The 18,919-nt window shown below is 45.6% G+C and overlaps 1 protein-coding gene across 1 annotated transcript in view; it reads right to left on the reverse strand.

The window, feature by feature from the left end:
- The window catches only part of DNAH9 (dynein axonemal heavy chain 9), a 333,701-nt gene that overhangs the window by 45,754 nt on the left and 269,028 nt on the right, over positions 1–18,919 (reverse strand). The window contains exons 54-59 of the mRNA XM_054709112.1: positions 18,122–18,244; positions 16,971–17,175; positions 14,683–14,847; positions 8,934–9,074; positions 5,312–5,482; positions 3,523–3,645 (exon numbers count right to left, since the gene is read on the reverse strand). Coding sequence (XP_054565087.1) covers positions 3,523–3,645; positions 5,312–5,482; positions 8,934–9,074; positions 14,683–14,847; positions 16,971–17,175; positions 18,122–18,244 — 928 coding nt within the window. The remainder of the gene's footprint in view (positions 1–3,522; positions 3,646–5,311; positions 5,483–8,933; positions 9,075–14,682; positions 14,848–16,970; positions 17,176–18,121; positions 18,245–18,919) is intronic.

Raw genomic sequence — 18,919 nt, forward strand, 5'->3', positions numbered from 1 at the left:
GGCTGAAAAGAAAGGGTCCTCCCCTTGTGGCCTTTAGGAGGGACGATGGCTTGCTGAAACTTGATTCAGACTTCTAGCCTCCAGAACCGTGAGATAATAAATTCCTGCCGTTTTGAGCCACCTAGCCTGTGGTACTTTATTATGGCAATTCTCGGAAACAAACATGATAGCCATAACCATACCATAATCATAACCAGCTTCTATTTACTGAATATCTATATGTCTGACATGACCCTGTGAGGTAGGTATTATAACGACCATTTTGAAGATAAGGAAAGAAAGTCTCAGAAGAATAAGGAACATGTCAGAGGCCACACACACTCAAACTTGAATCCGGAATGTCTGACTCTGGCCTTTGTTAGCTAGTTCATCCCCATCACTGCTCCCGTTCTGCAAACACTCCCATTCAGAACTGCTTTCCATAATGTATTTTCCATAGGGCATCAGACTATGCCATTATCCTCAAGCTCTGGGGCGGCACTGTCCAACAAGGTAGCCACTGGCCAAATGTGAGTGCAAAGCAAATGAAATGTGGCCAGTGTGACTGAAGAAATGAAATCTTTGATTTTAACATCAAATACTATTATTTTAACATCAAATACAATTAAGTTTAGAAATTGGAACTTGCTTTAGTAATTGGAAAACTTTTAAGTATGTTTGGAAAAACTTGGGTATATGGATTAATGGTTTTATCTCTAAAATTTTCTGAAATATAAATTCAAATAAAATATTTCTGATGAAAATTTAACATCTAATTGAGAAGTGCTATAAGGGCAAAAAATACAAACCAGAATTCAGATTCAGTACAAAAATTTAAAATAGTTCATTAATAATATTTATAATAATTACATATTAAAATGATATTTTGCCTTATTGGTTTAAAGAAAATATATTATTAAAATTAATTTCATTGATTTCTTATCACATTTTTTATTTTACTTTTTTTAAAATCCTCACCTGAAGATATGTTTTTCATTGATTCTAGGAAGAGCAGGAAGGAGAGAGAGCAAGAGTGTGTGTGTGTGTGTGTGTGTGTGTGTGTGTGAGAGAGAGAGAGAGAGAGAGAGAGAGAGAGAGAGAAACATCAATGAGAGAGAAACATTGATCAGTTGCTTCCTGTACATGTCCAGAGCAGGGATCAAACCCGCAACCCAGGTATGTGCCCTGACTGAGAATAGAACCCGTGATCCTTTTGTGCACAGGACACTTTAACCAACTGAGCCACACTGGCCAGGCAATTTCTTATTACATTTTTACTATATGGCTACTAGAAAATTTTAAATTACATATGTGACATACATTATATTTCTTTTGGACAGTGGTACTCAAGAGTGTCTATGCACTCTTATCTGATGTAGCCTAGAAGAGTTGATGATTTCCACACATGTGGTCTGCATTTATTGTAATTATTCTAAGGCATTTTGTAACTTTGTGATTTTATTGCTGTTGTGAATGGAGTGTCCCCTTCATTCTTTCCCAATACCTTATTCTCTATCTCATTTGCCAGATTGGGTCCAGAATGACAAAGTTAGTAGATAAAAACCAAATCACACCTTTATTATTTAGATCAGAGATCAGCAAAAATGCAGCTTTCAGGGCCATTCTGGCTCACCACCTGTGTTTGTAAATAAAGTTTTATTCATACTCAGCTATCCGTACCCTGGCTCATACCACAAAAGGCTGCAGGTTCGATCCCCACTCTGGTGCATTTGGGAGGCAACCAATTGATGTTTCTCTCTCCCTTTCTCTCTCTCTCAAATCAATAAAGCACTTCCCTAGGTGAGGATTGAAACAAAAAAAGAAACTCAGCCATTTCCACTTGCTTATGTACGGTGTGTGACTTTGGCAGAGTTGAATAGCTGTGACAGAGTCTGACCCTCAAAGTAGAAATATTTACTATGGAGTCACGTACAGAAAATGTTTGATGACCTCTGATTTAGATACAGCCCTAAAAAAATAATTTAAGAAATAGCAACAGATTCTGAAAAAGGAGTTAGAGAAATATTTTGGGCAATGGAGGCATGGGTGGAATTAGCCTTGGATTTCCGAAGATGAATCCTTTGAAGGGGACAGCAGGCATATAAATGACTAAGTGTGGGGCTTAGTTATAAAGTAAATCAGACTGGGATGGATCTCAAGGGAGTGATGCTGAGGGAACAAGCTCGTCTGAAAAGATTACATGCTGTATATTTCCATTTCTATAACATTCTTGAGATGACAGCATTATCAAATGGAGATCAGATTAGTGGTTTCCAGGCATTAGGAACTGGGGGAGGAAGGAGGTTGTTGTGATTATGAAGGGGTGACATGAGGGATCCCTGCAGTGGTGATATTACCTCTGTATTGGCTGTGGTGGTTACATGAATCTTCACACACACACACATGCTCACACACAATGAGTGCATGACAAACTGGTGAATCAGACACTGGTGGACTGTATCAATGTCGACTTCCTGGGTGTGATACTGTGCTACAGGAATGCAAGATGTCAGCACTGGGGGAACTGGGTACCAGGAACATCTCTACGCTTTCGTATAACTGCATGTGAATCTACATTGGCTCAAAAATTTAGTAAAATATACAAAGAGAAAGAGAGATAATCATATTATTTCAGACTTTGTGCTATGAAATGTATAAAATGCAACAAACGTGGAAGAGCATACACGTTTTGTGCAGATGCCAGTCCTCACACAGCACCAGTGCCCGCGTGGGCGCTCACTCAGGTGGGACTAGGCAGCTGCCCTGGTGGAGCGAGGATGTTCACTCAGCCAACCTTTCTGCTCGGCATCACAGCATGGCTCCCATGGAAAGGAACTTATAGTTTGTGCTCTTTTCAATGTTCTTAGAATCCCAACCGAGCCAAGCTGAATAACATGGAAAGAAACTGGGCTTTGCCATCAGACAGGCTGGAATTTGAGTCCTAGATTTACTGCTTATAAAATGTGGGACCTCACTTTCCTCAGACGTGAAAAGGGAACAAATAATCCCTATGGCCCAGGTGACCATGCGAATAAGATAAGGTGATGCATTTCTAAGGTGCTCAATCATTGTGAGTTACTCAGCCCTGATGACCCCAGGCTGGCTGCAGCCCCTGCCTTGAGGCTGAGTTGGTTAGGGTTAGGGTTAGGTTAGGGCGGAGATGCCTGAACAGAGCCTGGCATCTGTCTGCTTCATGGAGGTGCTGTCCCAGCTTCTCAGCACCCCCACACCAGCCCTAGGGCCTCACAGAGGAGCACATACCCAGCCTGATGCGCTGACAGGTGAAGGGAGCTCAGCTGAGCCAGAGAAGCTCCCAGGATCTTCCTGTTCCCTCACATGGGGAGGTGGAGCCCTCACAGCAGCAGGCACTGGCTCAGCTCGCTCTCTGCAAAGTCATTCCAGCAGCCAGGAAGGGGGAGCTCTGCTGTGGGGGGCTATGTTCCAACAGCTCCCTGATGAACCCCAAAAGAGAGCTCTGGGGACAAGGGTCAGAGACAAACTCCAGGAGGTGAGAACGTGCCTTTTCCCGTGGCTGGTACTGACCTTGATGCCTCCCCAGGCCTGATGGGAGAGGAACTCCACTGGGCTGGTGACGCCGGCCTGCACGGGGGATCGCAGCAGGAAGTCCAGCTCTGCCGCCCCGACCGCCTGGTTCAGGAGGAGGATCTGAATGTGGACAATGACACCGCGTGTCTTAGCTGGTGATGGGCACAGGGTCCGGAGGGCCTCAGGGTCGTCCCTCCGTGTAACTACTGCTACTTCTAGCACTAGCACTTGCGCATCAGTTTTGATTGTTAGAAGAAGGTGGTGTGGAAGAAGGTGTATATCTATGCAAATCACTCCTGTGTGCACCTGCTTTCACCCTAAAATCAGCAGGACTTAAATGCACCCGATGAATGACTATAAACTTGGAAAGCAAGAGTTTTATGTATCAGCCATAAATGCCATGGGATGCATTCCTACCATCTATTGAGAAGATGATACATCCAAATGATGTGATTTGAGGACCGTGTCAAAGTAACATACGAGTATATGCAAAGTAGAAGTGCATATATGCATCAACAATGCTACAGGGCTTCCCAAGAAGGGGCGTGGCCAGGGAGCAGGGCTGGGGTATTGATTTTACGAAACTTTCTGTAAGTGTTTTGAACTGGGTCTTGGAGAAGCTGAGAGATAGAAACACTCAGACAGGGAGGGCAGGCTTTCAGGAGGAGGCAGTGAGAGTGCAGAGCTTGGAGGGAAGTGGGGAGGTGAGCAGGGCGTCCCCCGCATCTGAGCCAAGAGTCATGCTGAGAGGTGCTTGGGAAATTGTTCTCCCCTCTTCAGGGAGTGTTCTCTGCTGAGGAGTTACAGATGGAAATGTTCACTGAGAAAAAATAATTCAGTCAATTTGAGAAAACGTCTCTCAGGCGATCGGCTAGCAATAATAGATGGGTCAGAGAGGCCCTTGCAAAGTGAGGGTGACATATTTGCGAGGAGAGAAGAGTGAGAGGTGGGGAATAGTTGGTGGGAGGGAAGTCAGTCCATGCTGGGGCTCAGAGTTGCTTTTGTGATGGCCAGGCTGTCCTCGCTGTGGAGTGTTTGAGGGACAAGCCACACAAACTCCCCAATGAGTTCAGTCTTTGAAACGCACAGTTAGCATAGAAGTGACCCTAGAAGATCTGGCTTTTAGAACTGGAGGAGGCCTCAAGATCATTGGATTGGAGCTCCTAATTCATATGTGGAAAAAATTCCCAATGCTAAATGAGTACAAGGAAATACGTTTTCATGTGTTTTGTTTTTTTTTTTTCTTCATGTTAAGAAGAAATAAAAGACAAAGGTTTCTTATTAACACCAGCGGTCCATTGTGCTCCCAGACCCTGGAGAACCATGGTTCTAAAGGACACTTTAAGGTCAAGGCTGCTATAACTATAGAAAGACATGTGCAATTTCTTATTCCAGGGGAATGGTGGGACATTAAACTTAAACCCTGCAAGTAAATAATTAGTGAGGATACTCAAGAAGTGCCTAGTCATTGCTGTGGCACCAGCTTCCTCTGGTGCCGGTTTGGGTTGATGGGGAGTGGCTGCTGAGGGCTCTGGGGAGCAGGACCTCAGGTCATCCAGGACCAGCGAGGAAAAGGACAGCGCCTGATGAGTGGACAATGATGCAGCAGCACGCAGGTCCCCAATGGGACCTTTGGGTCTGACCCCTCTGCTTGGAGCTCATAGTCCTCACATGCTATGGGAAACGATGTTAAAAGAAAGTTTTTTGTTTTGTTTTGTTTTTACATTTGCTGATTGGGCACTAGAAAATGACTTGTTTTCTGGAAAGTTCTTCAATTCACTTTTACCTGAAAGGTGAGCTGGGCCAGGTAAGTCAGCTTATCACACTCGAAGAGCCCGCGGGTGGTGTACTGGAACACGGAGAAGGTGATGCTGTCCAGCAGGTTGGCCACGCGCTGCGGGAGACTCTCGTGGGGCGCGGCCTTCTCCACCGCCCTCTGGAAGACGCTGCTGAAGGCCTGGGGGCGGGAGGCAGGGGGGTGACACGGCTGTCAGTTCCCCTGCAGTCTGACCTGCGAGGAATATCAGCATTTCCGAGTCACAGAACTCCTTTCCCAGCGTCTCCTGCCGAGAAGGAACAGCAGCGACAAGAACATTCTGTCTTTGTTTGCTGTTTGCTTACTTTGCTCACATGAATTATTATGTGGTCTCAAAGTGGACAAAGCCCGAGGCATGCAGAGAAGAGCCTACGTTTGGATCAGGGAAAAATAAATGTCCAGTGGCCAAAATAATTACATCCAGCAAGTTTTGTTGTGTAACTACCTGATAAAAAGTTGATACAGTCAACAATAACCAGCTGGGCTTAATTATTCCACTCACTAGATTATAAAATTCTTGAGGGTAGGACCAATGTTTTGTACAACTTTGTGGTCCAAAAGAGACCCTGGTACGTAACGGGCACTCAGAATGCTTTTAATTAGATACTTGTCCTGTGTAATGGCCAGAATCTCTCGTGTTCTTTCTCTTTCTGTCGAATCTGCAGTCCTTGAATGAGTGCGACCCCCCCCCCCCCCCCCCGCTTTCTTGGGGACTCTCCCTGTAGTGGGGAGCACGCGCTGCTCCCGGGACATCTTTTGAACTACACACAACAGGCATAGCATGAACTACAGATCACGACTCTCTGTGCCATTCTTTTAAACTTAGCCACAGACGTTTAACAAAAACACATTTAGGAATGCTGCATTTTGAATGTCATACAATAGACTGAGTCATTTAAAAAATCAAAATATCATTGGGTCCCTCCCATGGTTGGCTGTGCAGGTTTCTTTTCCCTATTTTTGTCTTGTTGCTTTAAGAAGGCAAAACTCTTCGGGCTTTCTAACACCAGGCGTCTGAAACCCAGTGGAGAACATGGAAGATTTGTGCCTCAGTATTTCCTCATCAGCAACATGGGGGCGGGGGTGTGCGCATGCCTCTCCCTCTTCCATAGTCATGTGTTTCTTGTTCGCGATGAGCTTGCAGCTTTTCTCCACTCGGTTTTGATGATCCTGGCGAGAGCCTCTGAGCACCTCCCCCCACCGGGCTGGCTGCAAGCTGGCGATGCTCCCCAACAGCACACGGGCGCTGGTGGGTCGTCTCAGTTCATGGAGACCCAGTGCATCCTTTCCCCCCAGTGGCCACTACGGCTTCCCCCTCAAACTCCACATGACAGTGATCAGTAAAGAGTCGTCTCTAGTTACTACGTTTCCACAACGTGATTCACAATTCAGGAAAAGATCTGAAGAAATTTTGAAAACCTGGGCACATGGAGCATTTTCTTTGCGCTAGGCTGATTCTGGCCCTTTTCCTTCCTGTCCTGGAAAGCCCTTCCTCTTCCTCTTACTTCGGGCGCTTGGACAGCTGTGGCGGGGCCTGTGCTTCCTCCAGGGGTCTCTCCTGCCCACAGATCTTATTTCGGCTCCAATGCCCTTGTTGCTCCTTTAGGGCCCTTAGATCCTTTTTTCCTTTTCATGTATACCAGATGGAGAGCACGCTGAGGTGGGGGCAGGCCTTGCCGACTGTCTTATCTTTCCAGAACCCAGCCCAGCTCTTCACATCAAACAGACACGGTAAAGATCTGTTAAAGGAATGACGGAGGCCTGCTAATGCCCTGAAGAGCTTAGGCAAAGTAGGAGGGCTGCCCTAGACCCAGGGTGAACACGAACTTCAGGGGCCAGGCGTGTGAGACAAACAGGTGGGGTTAGGGACGTGGCAACATGGAGGGGGGGGGGGACCATGCCTGTCTAGGAAGAAGCTCCCCAGCTTCAGCGAATTTATGCTGCGTGGAATGTGAGCTCAGGACTGCCAAATCTTCCAGACTTTCAGGAGAAGCCAGTAGTTAGGACTTGTATGAAAAATCCTTCTTTTAAAATCTTTGTCACCAAGGAAAGTATTTGAAAAGCACGTATCTTAATATATTCCTCCTCAAAACACTTCAGAAAACCAGTCTGTGTGGCTGTTGCCACACTGGCCTCGCTGTGGTCTTCCGGCTGCAAGAAGGCCGCTCTTTTCTCTGCCGGGAGCAGGAACTGTGACCCAGCCGCAGGCAAATGCCTTTCCTTCAAATCACAGAAGGCTTCTAAGTTATTGTTGTTCCGAGATTTTTGAAGACACTTATTTCTGCTCCTTATTAGTGAGTGTTCAGCCTGCTTTCAATGATCAAGCTGGTTTATAAACTCTTTTTGGCGAGTCTTAATCACAATGTGGGACCCCAAATCCCACCCCCTTAAAAATAGAGCTCCCAATGACAAGCCCACACCAGGGTGCGGGTGCTGAAAACAACTTACAGTGGATCCCGCGCACACATTTTCACGGCTCCAGTGATCTCTTCCTCCCAGGAAGTCACTGAGCTCAACGGCAGTGCGCCTGGAACCGGGAGGCGATCCTGCGATTATTCGGCTTAGCTTGCTCACCTTCATACAGCCTTTAAGTATTTTATAATCTTTCATATGCTTTGACCTGAATTTAAGGCCAAGCATCGAATTTCTAAAGGCATAAAATACTGCAAACACAGCTCAGCTCATCTGCAGCGCCTCTGAGGGAGGGAAAGGGTGGGAAATGGTGACGTCATTTCCCATTTGACGAGCCCAGGTGCTATCGGCCCGCTGATTTCTCAGCTGCACGCCCCTCCCCACACCTTGGTCTCCATAGCGCAATTGGGCTTCACGGAATGACCTGTGCGCTCTGAGTGTGTGTGTGTATAAGCCCTTCCCCCTGTGTGTGAGTGGGCGGGGGCATGTGTGTGCGTGTTCGTGTCCTCTGTTGGGTCAAATCAAATAAAGTTGTTAAGAAATGCTCTACCACCAGCTAATGCCTCTTCAATTGTTGAATTTTGGTGAGTGTCCTAGGGGAGAAATAGATAATTTCAGGGATGCATTTAAAATTTATGTGTCTTTATTTTTCATGAGTAAGATAAATTTAGTCACCATGTATAATTTGATAACATCTTTGGTTTTAGAAAGAATTCAAAACCCATAAAATAGTAGCTTTGGGATATGAAGGTAGTAAGAAAAGTAATTTGAAGTTGGCCTATTATTATTGCCTACTTTGGTTTTGATGGGTGTGCATGACACACATTATGTTTTAAGCTCTTTGGGGGCGGAGATTACTTCTAACATGTCTCGGTATCCTCTCCCACACATTCTGCGAGTTAGTGCCTGCCATGTCCTGTGCGCTTACTGAATGAGCGAGGCCGGGACTTGGTGTGGTTCTGCTTCGGTTCCAGCCGAATAACCAATGAGCTGTGAAAGCCCAGTTAAAGAGACGAGGGATGTAGTACAGGTGTGCAGGCACTGTAACTGCTCTCCTGGATTTGATCTTAAAGACCTGCCACAGCTAATGAAAGCACACGGTAAGCTGTCATGGGGAGCGGCACTGGCCATATTGTGCTGCTTTGTTATGATTACGTGAAACACTCCAGGTGCGAGTCACCTTGAGAGAAAACTGGTACATGGGGTGGATCCTGCTGAGGTCGTTCATGATGAAGTAGAGCAGAGAGGCACGGGCGGCCACCGGTCGATAGTGCTCCCGGGCCTCGTTGATTTTCACTTCGGTCACCTTGGCCTCCTGGACCTGTTAGAAAAAGAAAGGGTGGCCCATTGTTCAAGCCAACCAGGGCCTCCTGAGAAAATGCGTGTGTGAGTCAGAGTGTCTGTGGGTGGGGTGGGACAGATTGCGATCGGGAGAGTGGCTGAGGGTTGGAAAGCTGCCGTGGTGTTCCTTAAAGGAGCTTATAGTAACCGTCTTTCAGGGGGTGAATGTCAGTCCTTCTGCTGGGCAATGTGGGCCATGCAAGCCTCGCGCGCCATTTCTTAAATATATGTCTAATATAAATAACAAAAACTTTTATAAAACAGTCACAAAAAAGTAGTTGGTTGAACTAAAATATAAAAACAGCAACAGAAGATGGGAGAGGATGATCAAAGTATTCTAAAATATTTACATTATTTTTGGAGAGCTAGATATATTGCTTAATTTTAGACTTTGTTAAATTAATATATCTATTGTCAAGTCATATAAATAATGAAATATTTTTTATATATAAATGAAACAAGGTTAATCAATAAAATAAAATAAAATCAGCAAAGGATAAAAGAGGAGGATAAAGAAAAAGGAAGAAAGAGGAGGATAAAGAAAAAAAAAGGAGAAAAAATAAACAAAAAGCATGGTTAATAGAAAACACAGATTAAGATAGTAGAAATATTTAACTATATCTGTAATGTTAATAAATGTAAATTTGTTACATTCAGTAGAAAAAAGACAAAAAATTCTCAGAAGGGAGTGGAAGTGAACAGAAATCAAATAATTGCTCATATTGGTGTTATCACAGATTCATACTCTTAAGCTCACCTGGGTCCTTAATGCTGCCCATTATTCTGTGTGTCTTTAGTCAACTTTCATTTCCATTTCTTGCAACAACTATTGTAAACCTTCACTCTTCTCCCCAAGTCCTCTACCTCACCATCATTCCCTCTCTCAGCAGAGTACATGGGAGTTGCAAAAGGAGAAGTGAGTATAGACAACTCTTTAGCCAAATTATGAAATGGTAAAGAGAGAAAGGATTGTAACCTAAAGAGTACATGGATCCTTCAAGACTTTCCCTTCTATTTCATTAATTTTCTGTCCCCCTACCCCAGCTGCCCATAGGGACCCACGAACCATTTCTAGATTCACGTTTGCCCTATATCTCCTATCACATTGGAACTATCTTTCTGAAGATAAGTCTTGCACAGTGACAGATGAGTACTAGAATTGGTGGGGTGATCATATTGTAAGGCATAAAATGTTGAATCCTATATTATACACATGAAACTAATGTAAATCATGTAAGATTATATACCAATTACACTCAAATAAAAAATAAAGCTCTTTATCGATGACCCAAATCATATTTCCCCTGACTTTCTTATGTACCTGACTATATTAATTATTCCTTGCCATTCCCATTAATTCAACTCTTCTTGGCGACTGCTCTTTTTCCTTTACAATCCATGCATCCTCCCACTCCCAGCTAAGATCTTAGCATGCTCAGTCTCTCCCATGTCAGGGGGGAATGCCTTGAAGTATCCATCTACTCTTTAAGTTACAACCTTTCTCTCTTTACCATTTCATAGTTTGGCTACTTTAAAGAGTTGTCTATACTCACTTCTCCTTTCTCAACTCCCATTTGCTTTCATTCTAATGCAGGCTTCTCTTATACTGGTTCACTGAAACCATTCTCCCCAAGTTCACTGATAACTCCTTTTTGCAAAATTCAGTGGACACATCTCAGCCATTATTCAACACCATTGGACATCCCTTCCTCTTGAAACGCTTCTTTTCATGATACCTTATTACCTGCTTTTCCTTCCATCTCTCTGCTCCATTCTATCCTTCACATCTTACTTTTCTTAAACTGTATCAGTATTCCTCAATGCTCTACTTCCAGTCTTATTGTATTACTGGTGTCCTGGGTTCTTGTGATCTCCCAGGATAAAAGTCAAAAGAGATCACCAGAAACCGATACAACCCTGGTGCATTGGCCAGGAACCAAACTCAGGTCTCCAACATGTCAGGCAAAAATCTTACCATTGAACCATCCTGAGTTCTTGGGAGCTCCTGAGATAGAAATCAAGAGAGTTCACCATAAGAATAGTACTCAGGAAAAAAAAAAAAAGGTGTACTAAGGGAAACGTTTAAAGGGAAAAGAGAAATGCTGCTCCCTGAACAAAAGCCAGGAAATAGTTTTAAAGAAGTTGGGGCTGGAAGGATGAAGTCTAAGCGTGACGACTAAGTATGGAGAGGTGGGACTCTTTGGTGCCTGCGTGGTGGAATTACATGCTTCTTCATGCATCACATGTCTTATTAGCATGTTAATTCTTCACTCAAGGGTGTGTTTTTTTTAGCATTTAAACGAGGGAGGGTCACCAAAGGGCAGTCTTTCTTGCTAGTGCATATGTGTGAGTGAAGGGAACACAATTTAAGCTCCCGGGAGAACTGTCCTTCAGTCTAGCTGCTAATTGGCTGTAAGGAGAGGGTAAGATATACGGGGAGATTAATGAGTTTTTGACTGGTACATGCTGGGGTCTGGGAGTAGCCTGTCTACCTCAATTGCACACACATCTCGTAGGTGACTTCAATCACTTCTAAAATTCCAATGACCAACTACCTGCTGATGATTCTCAGCACTCTATCACCAGCCCAAGATCATATATCCAAAAATCCAAGGGACATTCCCATGTGAATGGCTCTAAGACATTGCAAACTCAACACAACACACACTAAAACCATCATTTCTTCTCATTCCCAAATCCACTTCTAATCTCTCTTTTTTTTTTTCAATTATAGGCACCAGTACCTTTCTAGATGTTTATTCCTGGAACCTGAGCAATTTCCTTGACTATACCTATATCTATATACAAGAATGGGCAAAAGTCGGTTTGCAGTTGAGAGTATGCAAAACAGTTTATTCTTGTATTATTTATTACTTATTGTATTATTTCCCATATGAACAACTGTAAAGCTACTTATGTCCAACCCTGTATAATCATATCCAATAAATTAGCAAGTTTTTCAATTCTACCTCTGAATTTGCACATAGCTCTTGAATTTGCCCACTTCTTCGCACCACAACTGCCAACCTTAACTTGGGATACCATCACCTCTAATCAGAATCACTGTGCCCTCCACTACTTTCTCTGCCTCCGCATTCCCAAGCTCTCCTCCAGACTGTATCTGGAGTGATCGTTCTAAAGCACAGTTCTGACTATGTTACTCTCTTGTCTAAAAAGGAAAACAAAAAACTCTTTTATGATCCCCAACTCTCATTCAAGCCCAAACTTCTTAGCATGGTCTACCAAGTCTATTGCAATGGAAACAGCCTGCATTTCATGCCTCATCTCCAGTGACTACTTCCATCTCCTCTACTGTCCCTTGAGTCCTTTACACTACAGAGAAATGTCCCTCCCCTGTGGCTGAGCTGAGTGCTTTCCCTGTGTGTTCACGGCCTCCTGTGCTTCCTCTACCACAGCCCTCACCACAGCTTTGCAGTTGACTGTTGGTCTTTCTCTTTCAGAAGACCAGGTCCCGGAAGCCTGGGATTCTGGCAAGTTTATTGTTGTACCCCCAACTTTTGTCATGGAATTTGGAATAGAACAGCCTTCAAGTAAGTATTTATTGGATGAATGGATGAGAAAGAGAAAGAAGACAAACAAGACATGAAACAGCAAGAGAAAAAAAGGTTCTATAAACGCTTAGTGCACTGCAGGCACTCAATAAATGTTTGTTGACTTTGAAGAGGAGGATAAAGAAAGAAGGAATGAGCTCTAGCCGGTTTGGCTCAGTGGATAGAGTGTCGGCCTGTGGACTGAATGGTCCTGGGTTCACTTCCGGTCAAGGGCACATGCCCAGGTTGTGGGCTTGATCCCCAGTAGGGGGCGTGCAGGAGGCAGCCAATCAATGATTCTCTCTCATCATTGATGTTTCTATTTCTCTCTCCCTTCTCCCTTCCTCTCTGAAATCAATAAATATATATTTTAAAAAAGAGTCATTCTTCCATCTCTCTGAAAATTAAGAAAAAGAAAAGAAAAAAGAAAAGAAAGAAGGAATGAGGTGGCAGGAAGAGATATCAACATGGTCAATTCCACCTCTGACCTACTCCCTCGAAGTGGGTTGGAAAGTGTCCTCTCATCTCTTCTGCCCCAGGCAGTGGAACTTCTGTGTGAGTATTTTGTAAACTTTGCCTGCCCCTATCTACAGATATGGAGGCCATAGTGAACCCCGGGCAAAACCTGGGGTCACACCACAGTCCCAGAGACAAGTGAGGCTGGACCTTCCTCCTTTCAGTCTCTCACTCAAACCTCAGCTGTCTGTTATCCCAGAGTGGTATGAGCTGGTTTGTCTGCTCTGCCCAATTTTTTTTTTTAAGATTTTAAAAAATGGATTTTTAGAGAGAGAGGAAGAGGAAGAGAGAGAAAGATTGATATGAGAGCGAAACATGGATCAGCTGCCTTCTGCACAGTCCCTTTGGGGGATCAAGCCCACAACTCAGGCACGTACCCTGACCAGGAATTGAACCAGCAATCTCTTGGAGCATTGGACTACACCCAACCAGCCACATGGGCCAGGGCATTCTTCATTTTTCCTACTTTGTTTCTACCTGGATCAGAGTCTTTATATTTGGAGAAATCCCAATAATCTGACAATAAGTGTATTCCTTCAAAGGTGTATTGTTCCTGGACACTGGTATAGACACACTTACCCTACTCAGACCAGTATCTTTTTTTTTTTTTAAATCCTCACCTGAGGATATTTTTCCATTGATTTTTAGAGAGAGTGAATGAGAGAAGGAAAGACAGAGAGAAATATCAATGTGAGAGAAATATCAATGTGAGAGAAACACATCGATTAGTTTCCTCCTTCATGCACTCAGGGCCAGGGCCGGGGAGGAGCCTGCAACTGAGGTACATGCCCTTGACCGGAATCGAACCCGGGACTCTTTGGTCCACTGAGCCAAACCGGCTAGTGCTCAGACCAGTATTTTAAATACTCTTCTGATCCAAGAGCAGAGCTGAAAATGAGGAAAGAACTGTGTAGGTTCGCAGCCTGCTGGGAATGGCGGGGGAGCTTGGCCCTCGGAAGTCATGTCTGCTAGTCCCCGACAAGGGAAAACAAAAGCCTTCCAAATGTTGTGAAAGAAGGGGAGAAAGCTGTACACTAAGTTGTTTGCAGGATGGTACTGTTTTTGAGAGCTGAGTTTCCTGGGAACCACTGAAGTTCTCTCATTAAAGTCAGACATGTGAGATTTTTGCAGGCTGGGGTTTCCTCAAGGTGCAGTCGTGCCTGAACCAGCCAACTCTTACAGCAGTGTGACCCCTTACCTTCGGGGCAATTCTACAAACTCACCGAGGAGTTAAGTTTGAGCTCCCATGCCCTGCACAGACTGCAATGCCCTGCACAGACTTCACTGCTCATCAAACGTTTGTGGAGGTGAGCTGTCAAAAGCATTTCCCAGAAGGTGGGACCTCCACAATACAGAACTGAGCCAGTCCTTTCAGGAATCCTGCTTAGTTTGCTTTTCTAGGAGAAACTTGGGAAGACAGAAGAGCCATCTGTCAGTCTGGCTTCTTTTACCTAAAAGTTGAATGCAGGGTCTAGGAGGGGGGCATTTGCTCCCCAGCTCAGGCTGCCAGGGTAGTTTCACCTTTTCCTCGACTTCCGCCGCGGTCTGCTTGGTGACCTCCAGGTTCTCCACCAAGGCCGTTTCTCCCAGGAAGTCCCCAGAGGCCGAGGAGAGGCGGGACAGCAGGCTGTCTTCCAGTGTTTTCAGGGTGATTTTGAACCCGTTCTGCTGCTTCGTGAGATCTGACTGCAAAGATCAAGTGAGGGGGGGTCACATATAGAAGCCCAGAGCATCCTACTTTCGGGAGAGGACTGAAAAAATAAATGTTTATGGGGCCAGGGTCCCTTCTCTTCTAGACAGCAAACTGAAGCAAAATAGCAGAATAGTCAAGACCATAAGCAGACAAGACGAGCAACTGAATTGAATCCCAACTGTACCATTTCCTAGTCATGTGACCTTAGGCTAATTACCTCCTGTGACCTTTAGTAACCTGGGCTGGGTTAGTCCCAGGCCCCACGCCTGGGGGTGCTGTGCAATGCTGCGCACGATGCCAACAGTCTGTTCACGAAACGGAACGTGTTTTTGTGAATAGTTTTAGTTCCCCAGAGGGTCCTCTCTATCACCACTTTACTGCTCCCAGATGAATAGCTCTCCTATGGATAAGTTGTTTTTTTGGGGAAAAAAGTCAACAGAAACTGTCTTACACAGTTTAGACAAGATCATTGCAGGAGCTCTCCTCAAGGCTGGCGGGGGTGCTGGTGTCCAAGCGGATCTCACCTGTCTTCCCTCTCGGATTGTTAGGTTCCTATCCCACAGCCCTGGACACTCTCTCGGGTGGGGCCATAACCTCAGGGAGCTGCGGTTTCTCTGCCCGAGCACAGCTGGGGTAATTGCTTTTGGATCCACGAAAGAACAATCTTCCTGTTGGAGGCTCGAGCCATGGCCACCCTGCTCAGCTTCTGCTTCTTACAAAACACATTCCTCAACCCCAGTTTACAACCGGGATTTGCTGTTCTCTGCAGGGAATGCTCTGTGCCAGGGTCTTTAAATCAGTGAGGGCCCAGCCGGCGTGGCTCAGTGGTTGAACCAGGAGGTCACAGTTCGATTCCCCATCAGGGCACATGCCCGGGTTGCAGGCTTGATCCCCAGTGTGGGGCATGCAGGAGGCAGCTGATCAATGATTCTCTCTCATCATTGATGTTTCTCTCTCTCTCCCTCTCTCTTCCTCTCTGAAATCAATAAAAATATATTTAAAAAAAATTAGGAATTAGCTCAGATGCAACCCCCTCATAGAACCTTTTTCTGACTTCCCAGTTTAAATTAGTCTAGGGCTCTCTAAGATTCTCATCACCACCTGACATGGCATATATTTTTTGTTTACATTCTTATTTGCTGTGTCCCTCCACTAGACCTTAAGCCTATGAGGGCAGGGACACGGTGTTCCTTTCGACCTGCTGAGCCTGAGCGCCTGTGCTCTTGCCTGCTTCGGAGCTGGGCTCCGTGGCTGTGTGCTCAGTAAAGGCGGGCTCGCAGGAAGCGGGCCGGGCGCCCCGGCGTCAGTCTCACATACAGTCATTTTGGAGGTGCATTTATAATCTAATCAGGCCCAAAGAGCGTAAAACGGGGATGTTACTTGCTGTGGACTGAACTGTGTCCCCAATAAATCATGGTGAAGCCCTTCCCCCCATATTGGAAATGGGCCTTTACGGGGTTGAGTAAGGTTAAATGAGGTCAATAGGATGCGGCTCTGTCTGATGGGAGTAGTGTCCTTATAAACAGAGACCCCAGAGAGTTCTCTCTTTCTCTGCACACACAGGAGGAGGCCTGGGAGTACACAGTGACGTGGTGGCCATCTCCAAGCCAGGGAGGAAGGTGTCTCCGGACACCAAACACGCGGTCCCCTATCTTGGACTTACAGCTCCCAGAACTGTGAGAAAATAAACGTCTGTGTTTCATTGTAGCAGCCCGAGCTAAGACACTGTAGATGAACCGTAGATCTACAGCCTGAGATCAACCATCCTACGGTGGTTGAGCCGCCTGTTTTTAATGCCCTTGCAAAATTGAACCCTGCTTAGTAGTGACATGAGAACATGTGTGACAGGAGGCCCTCATGGCTGGCCATGCAAGCTCATAGCCCCTCCACGGCCCTGCGGTGAGTGTCTGTCTGCCTCGGTTCTTCAGCTCACTCTAGCCTCTGTTTCCCTGGCGTTCCAGGTGGCTAGAGGGGTTGGCGCTCCTCAGTCTAGCAGAGCCCCGGCTGCTCAGCTCCAGAGCAAATAGCCCACAGACTTCCCCCAGAGAGGGGCGCCCTGCGGGATCTAGTGACAGCGCATTGTCTGCCTCCCTTTCTCGGCGGATCCTGGACGCACCTTCAGCTGCTCCAGGTCTGGCCTCTCCATGCTGACCACAGCGGCCAGCAGCTGGTCCTCCAGGCCGTCCCTGGTCACAGTGAAGTTGATGAGGGTGGCCTGAGCCTGCAGCTCCGGCTGGTAGTGAGGATTGGCCAGCTTGGTGTGAAGTATGAGCCGGAACTTGGGGTTGTATTCACACTCTTTGTCTCCGATTTTAATGAACCTGGAACAGAAAGGCTCGGGTAAAGGTGGGTGCCTTCCCAAGAGATTAAACCAGAGACAGAATTCTAGATTTGTTTGAAGATCACAGTAAGTAGTGCTGCCGTATTCAGGCGGATTCCTAAGCATGGCTAGTGTGAGCCCTGGGGTCCTTGTTGCCTTCACGTGGGAGACTCGGGTGGAGGGTGACAGACTTTTCCCACGCCACCATGTTTGATTCTGCATCAAGCAAACCGGCGGGGAGAGCCAGTGACACATTACGGAACATTTCCAGCAGATGGCAGTAAAGTGTTTGCAGGAAGGGGACCTCTTTAGTTTGCACAAAGGTACCTTACAGGCTGGCTGCAGGGCTTACTTATGTCTGTGGCTGACAGAGAATGACGTCCACGAGTGAAAATGGTTAATTAAGTTAACGAGCACATCCCGAGGACATGTAAAGGCGACTTTCGTCTCGGGCACTGGGCGAGGCTTCATGATAATCACCCCTCCCTCTCCCAGGAGCCCTCTGCTGCCCTTCTCTTTCCTCCTGCTTCTGCCACACGCTAATTAGCTACCAGCACCCCGAGCAATCGAGCAATCGGGGCTCATCACAGTGACAAAGAGGTGAGTTCTCAGGACTCGGAGGCCTGGCTTGGGTAAAATGCTCACACTTCAAGTCAGCCTGCTTTTGGGCCCCTTTCCTTCTAAAGTTCCTCCAAAATAGTGCGCTATGGCTATTTAGAAGGAAGCCGAGGAGGACACTGATGGATGGAAGCAAAGTTACTCTAGAAACTTTCTCTAGGGTGTGAGGCAGCGGATCACTCCTCTGCTGGAGGAAAGGAGTGTGCGTGCTGTGGGAGACACTCCACGCAAGCTGGGGAGAGCGCGTTCTAAGGGGAGCGGAGCTGTCCACAGTCCTGCCGGGGCCGTGAACCAGCTCTCAAAGGATGGGCAACGCAGCTGAGTCTCACCGTCCTTTTTTAATGACTTCTCTCCCGAGCAGTGGTCCCAGGACAGGATCAATGGACTCCTCCAGGTTTTCAATCAGCACCACGTCTCCAGCTTCCAGAGCTTGCTCTATGGTTTGGAGGTAGCTGGGGGGAAAGTCCGTAGAATGAGTCTGTGGCCAGGTACAGATCCAGAGGAAATTTAACAACAGTGGAGGCTCTGAAGCTCAGGTATAAACTTGGAAGCAACCTACCTGGGATGATTTCTGTGGCCACATTTTTTTCTTATATCGTTTTAGAAATAGGGGAAAATGTCAAAATAAAAATGTGAAAATTAACTATAACCTTTCCATCTATCATTTAAATTTGGTGTTACTATACATGTTTTGATGTCATATATTTTCAAGTTTATTATCACTATTTCTATTTATTTTATATTATATATATAATTACTTATATTTGCATTTATATTTATTATTAGACTTATAAAGAATATTTGTTTTATAACCTGGCTTTGTACATAAAATGCATTGTAAACATTTTCCCATGTCATTAAATTTTCTTCTATAACAACTTTTATATAATTGGCCCTGACTAGTGTGGCTCGGTTGATTGGGTGTTGTCCCGTGCACTGAAGGTTTGATTCTGGGTCAGGGCACATGCTCGGGTTGTGGGCTCGATCCTCAGTAGGGGGTGTGCAGATGCAGCCAATCAATGATTCTCATCATCGATGTTTCTCTCTCTCCCTCTCCTGCTCCCTTCTCTCTGGAACCAATACAAATATATTTTTAAAAATTCAATAAAATATTTTAAAAACATTAT

Source organism: Eptesicus fuscus, chromosome 20, assembly GCF_027574615.1.
Source record: "Eptesicus fuscus isolate TK198812 chromosome 20, DD_ASM_mEF_20220401, whole genome shotgun sequence".
Lineage (NCBI taxonomy): Eukaryota > Metazoa > Chordata > Mammalia > Chiroptera > Vespertilionidae > Eptesicus > Eptesicus fuscus.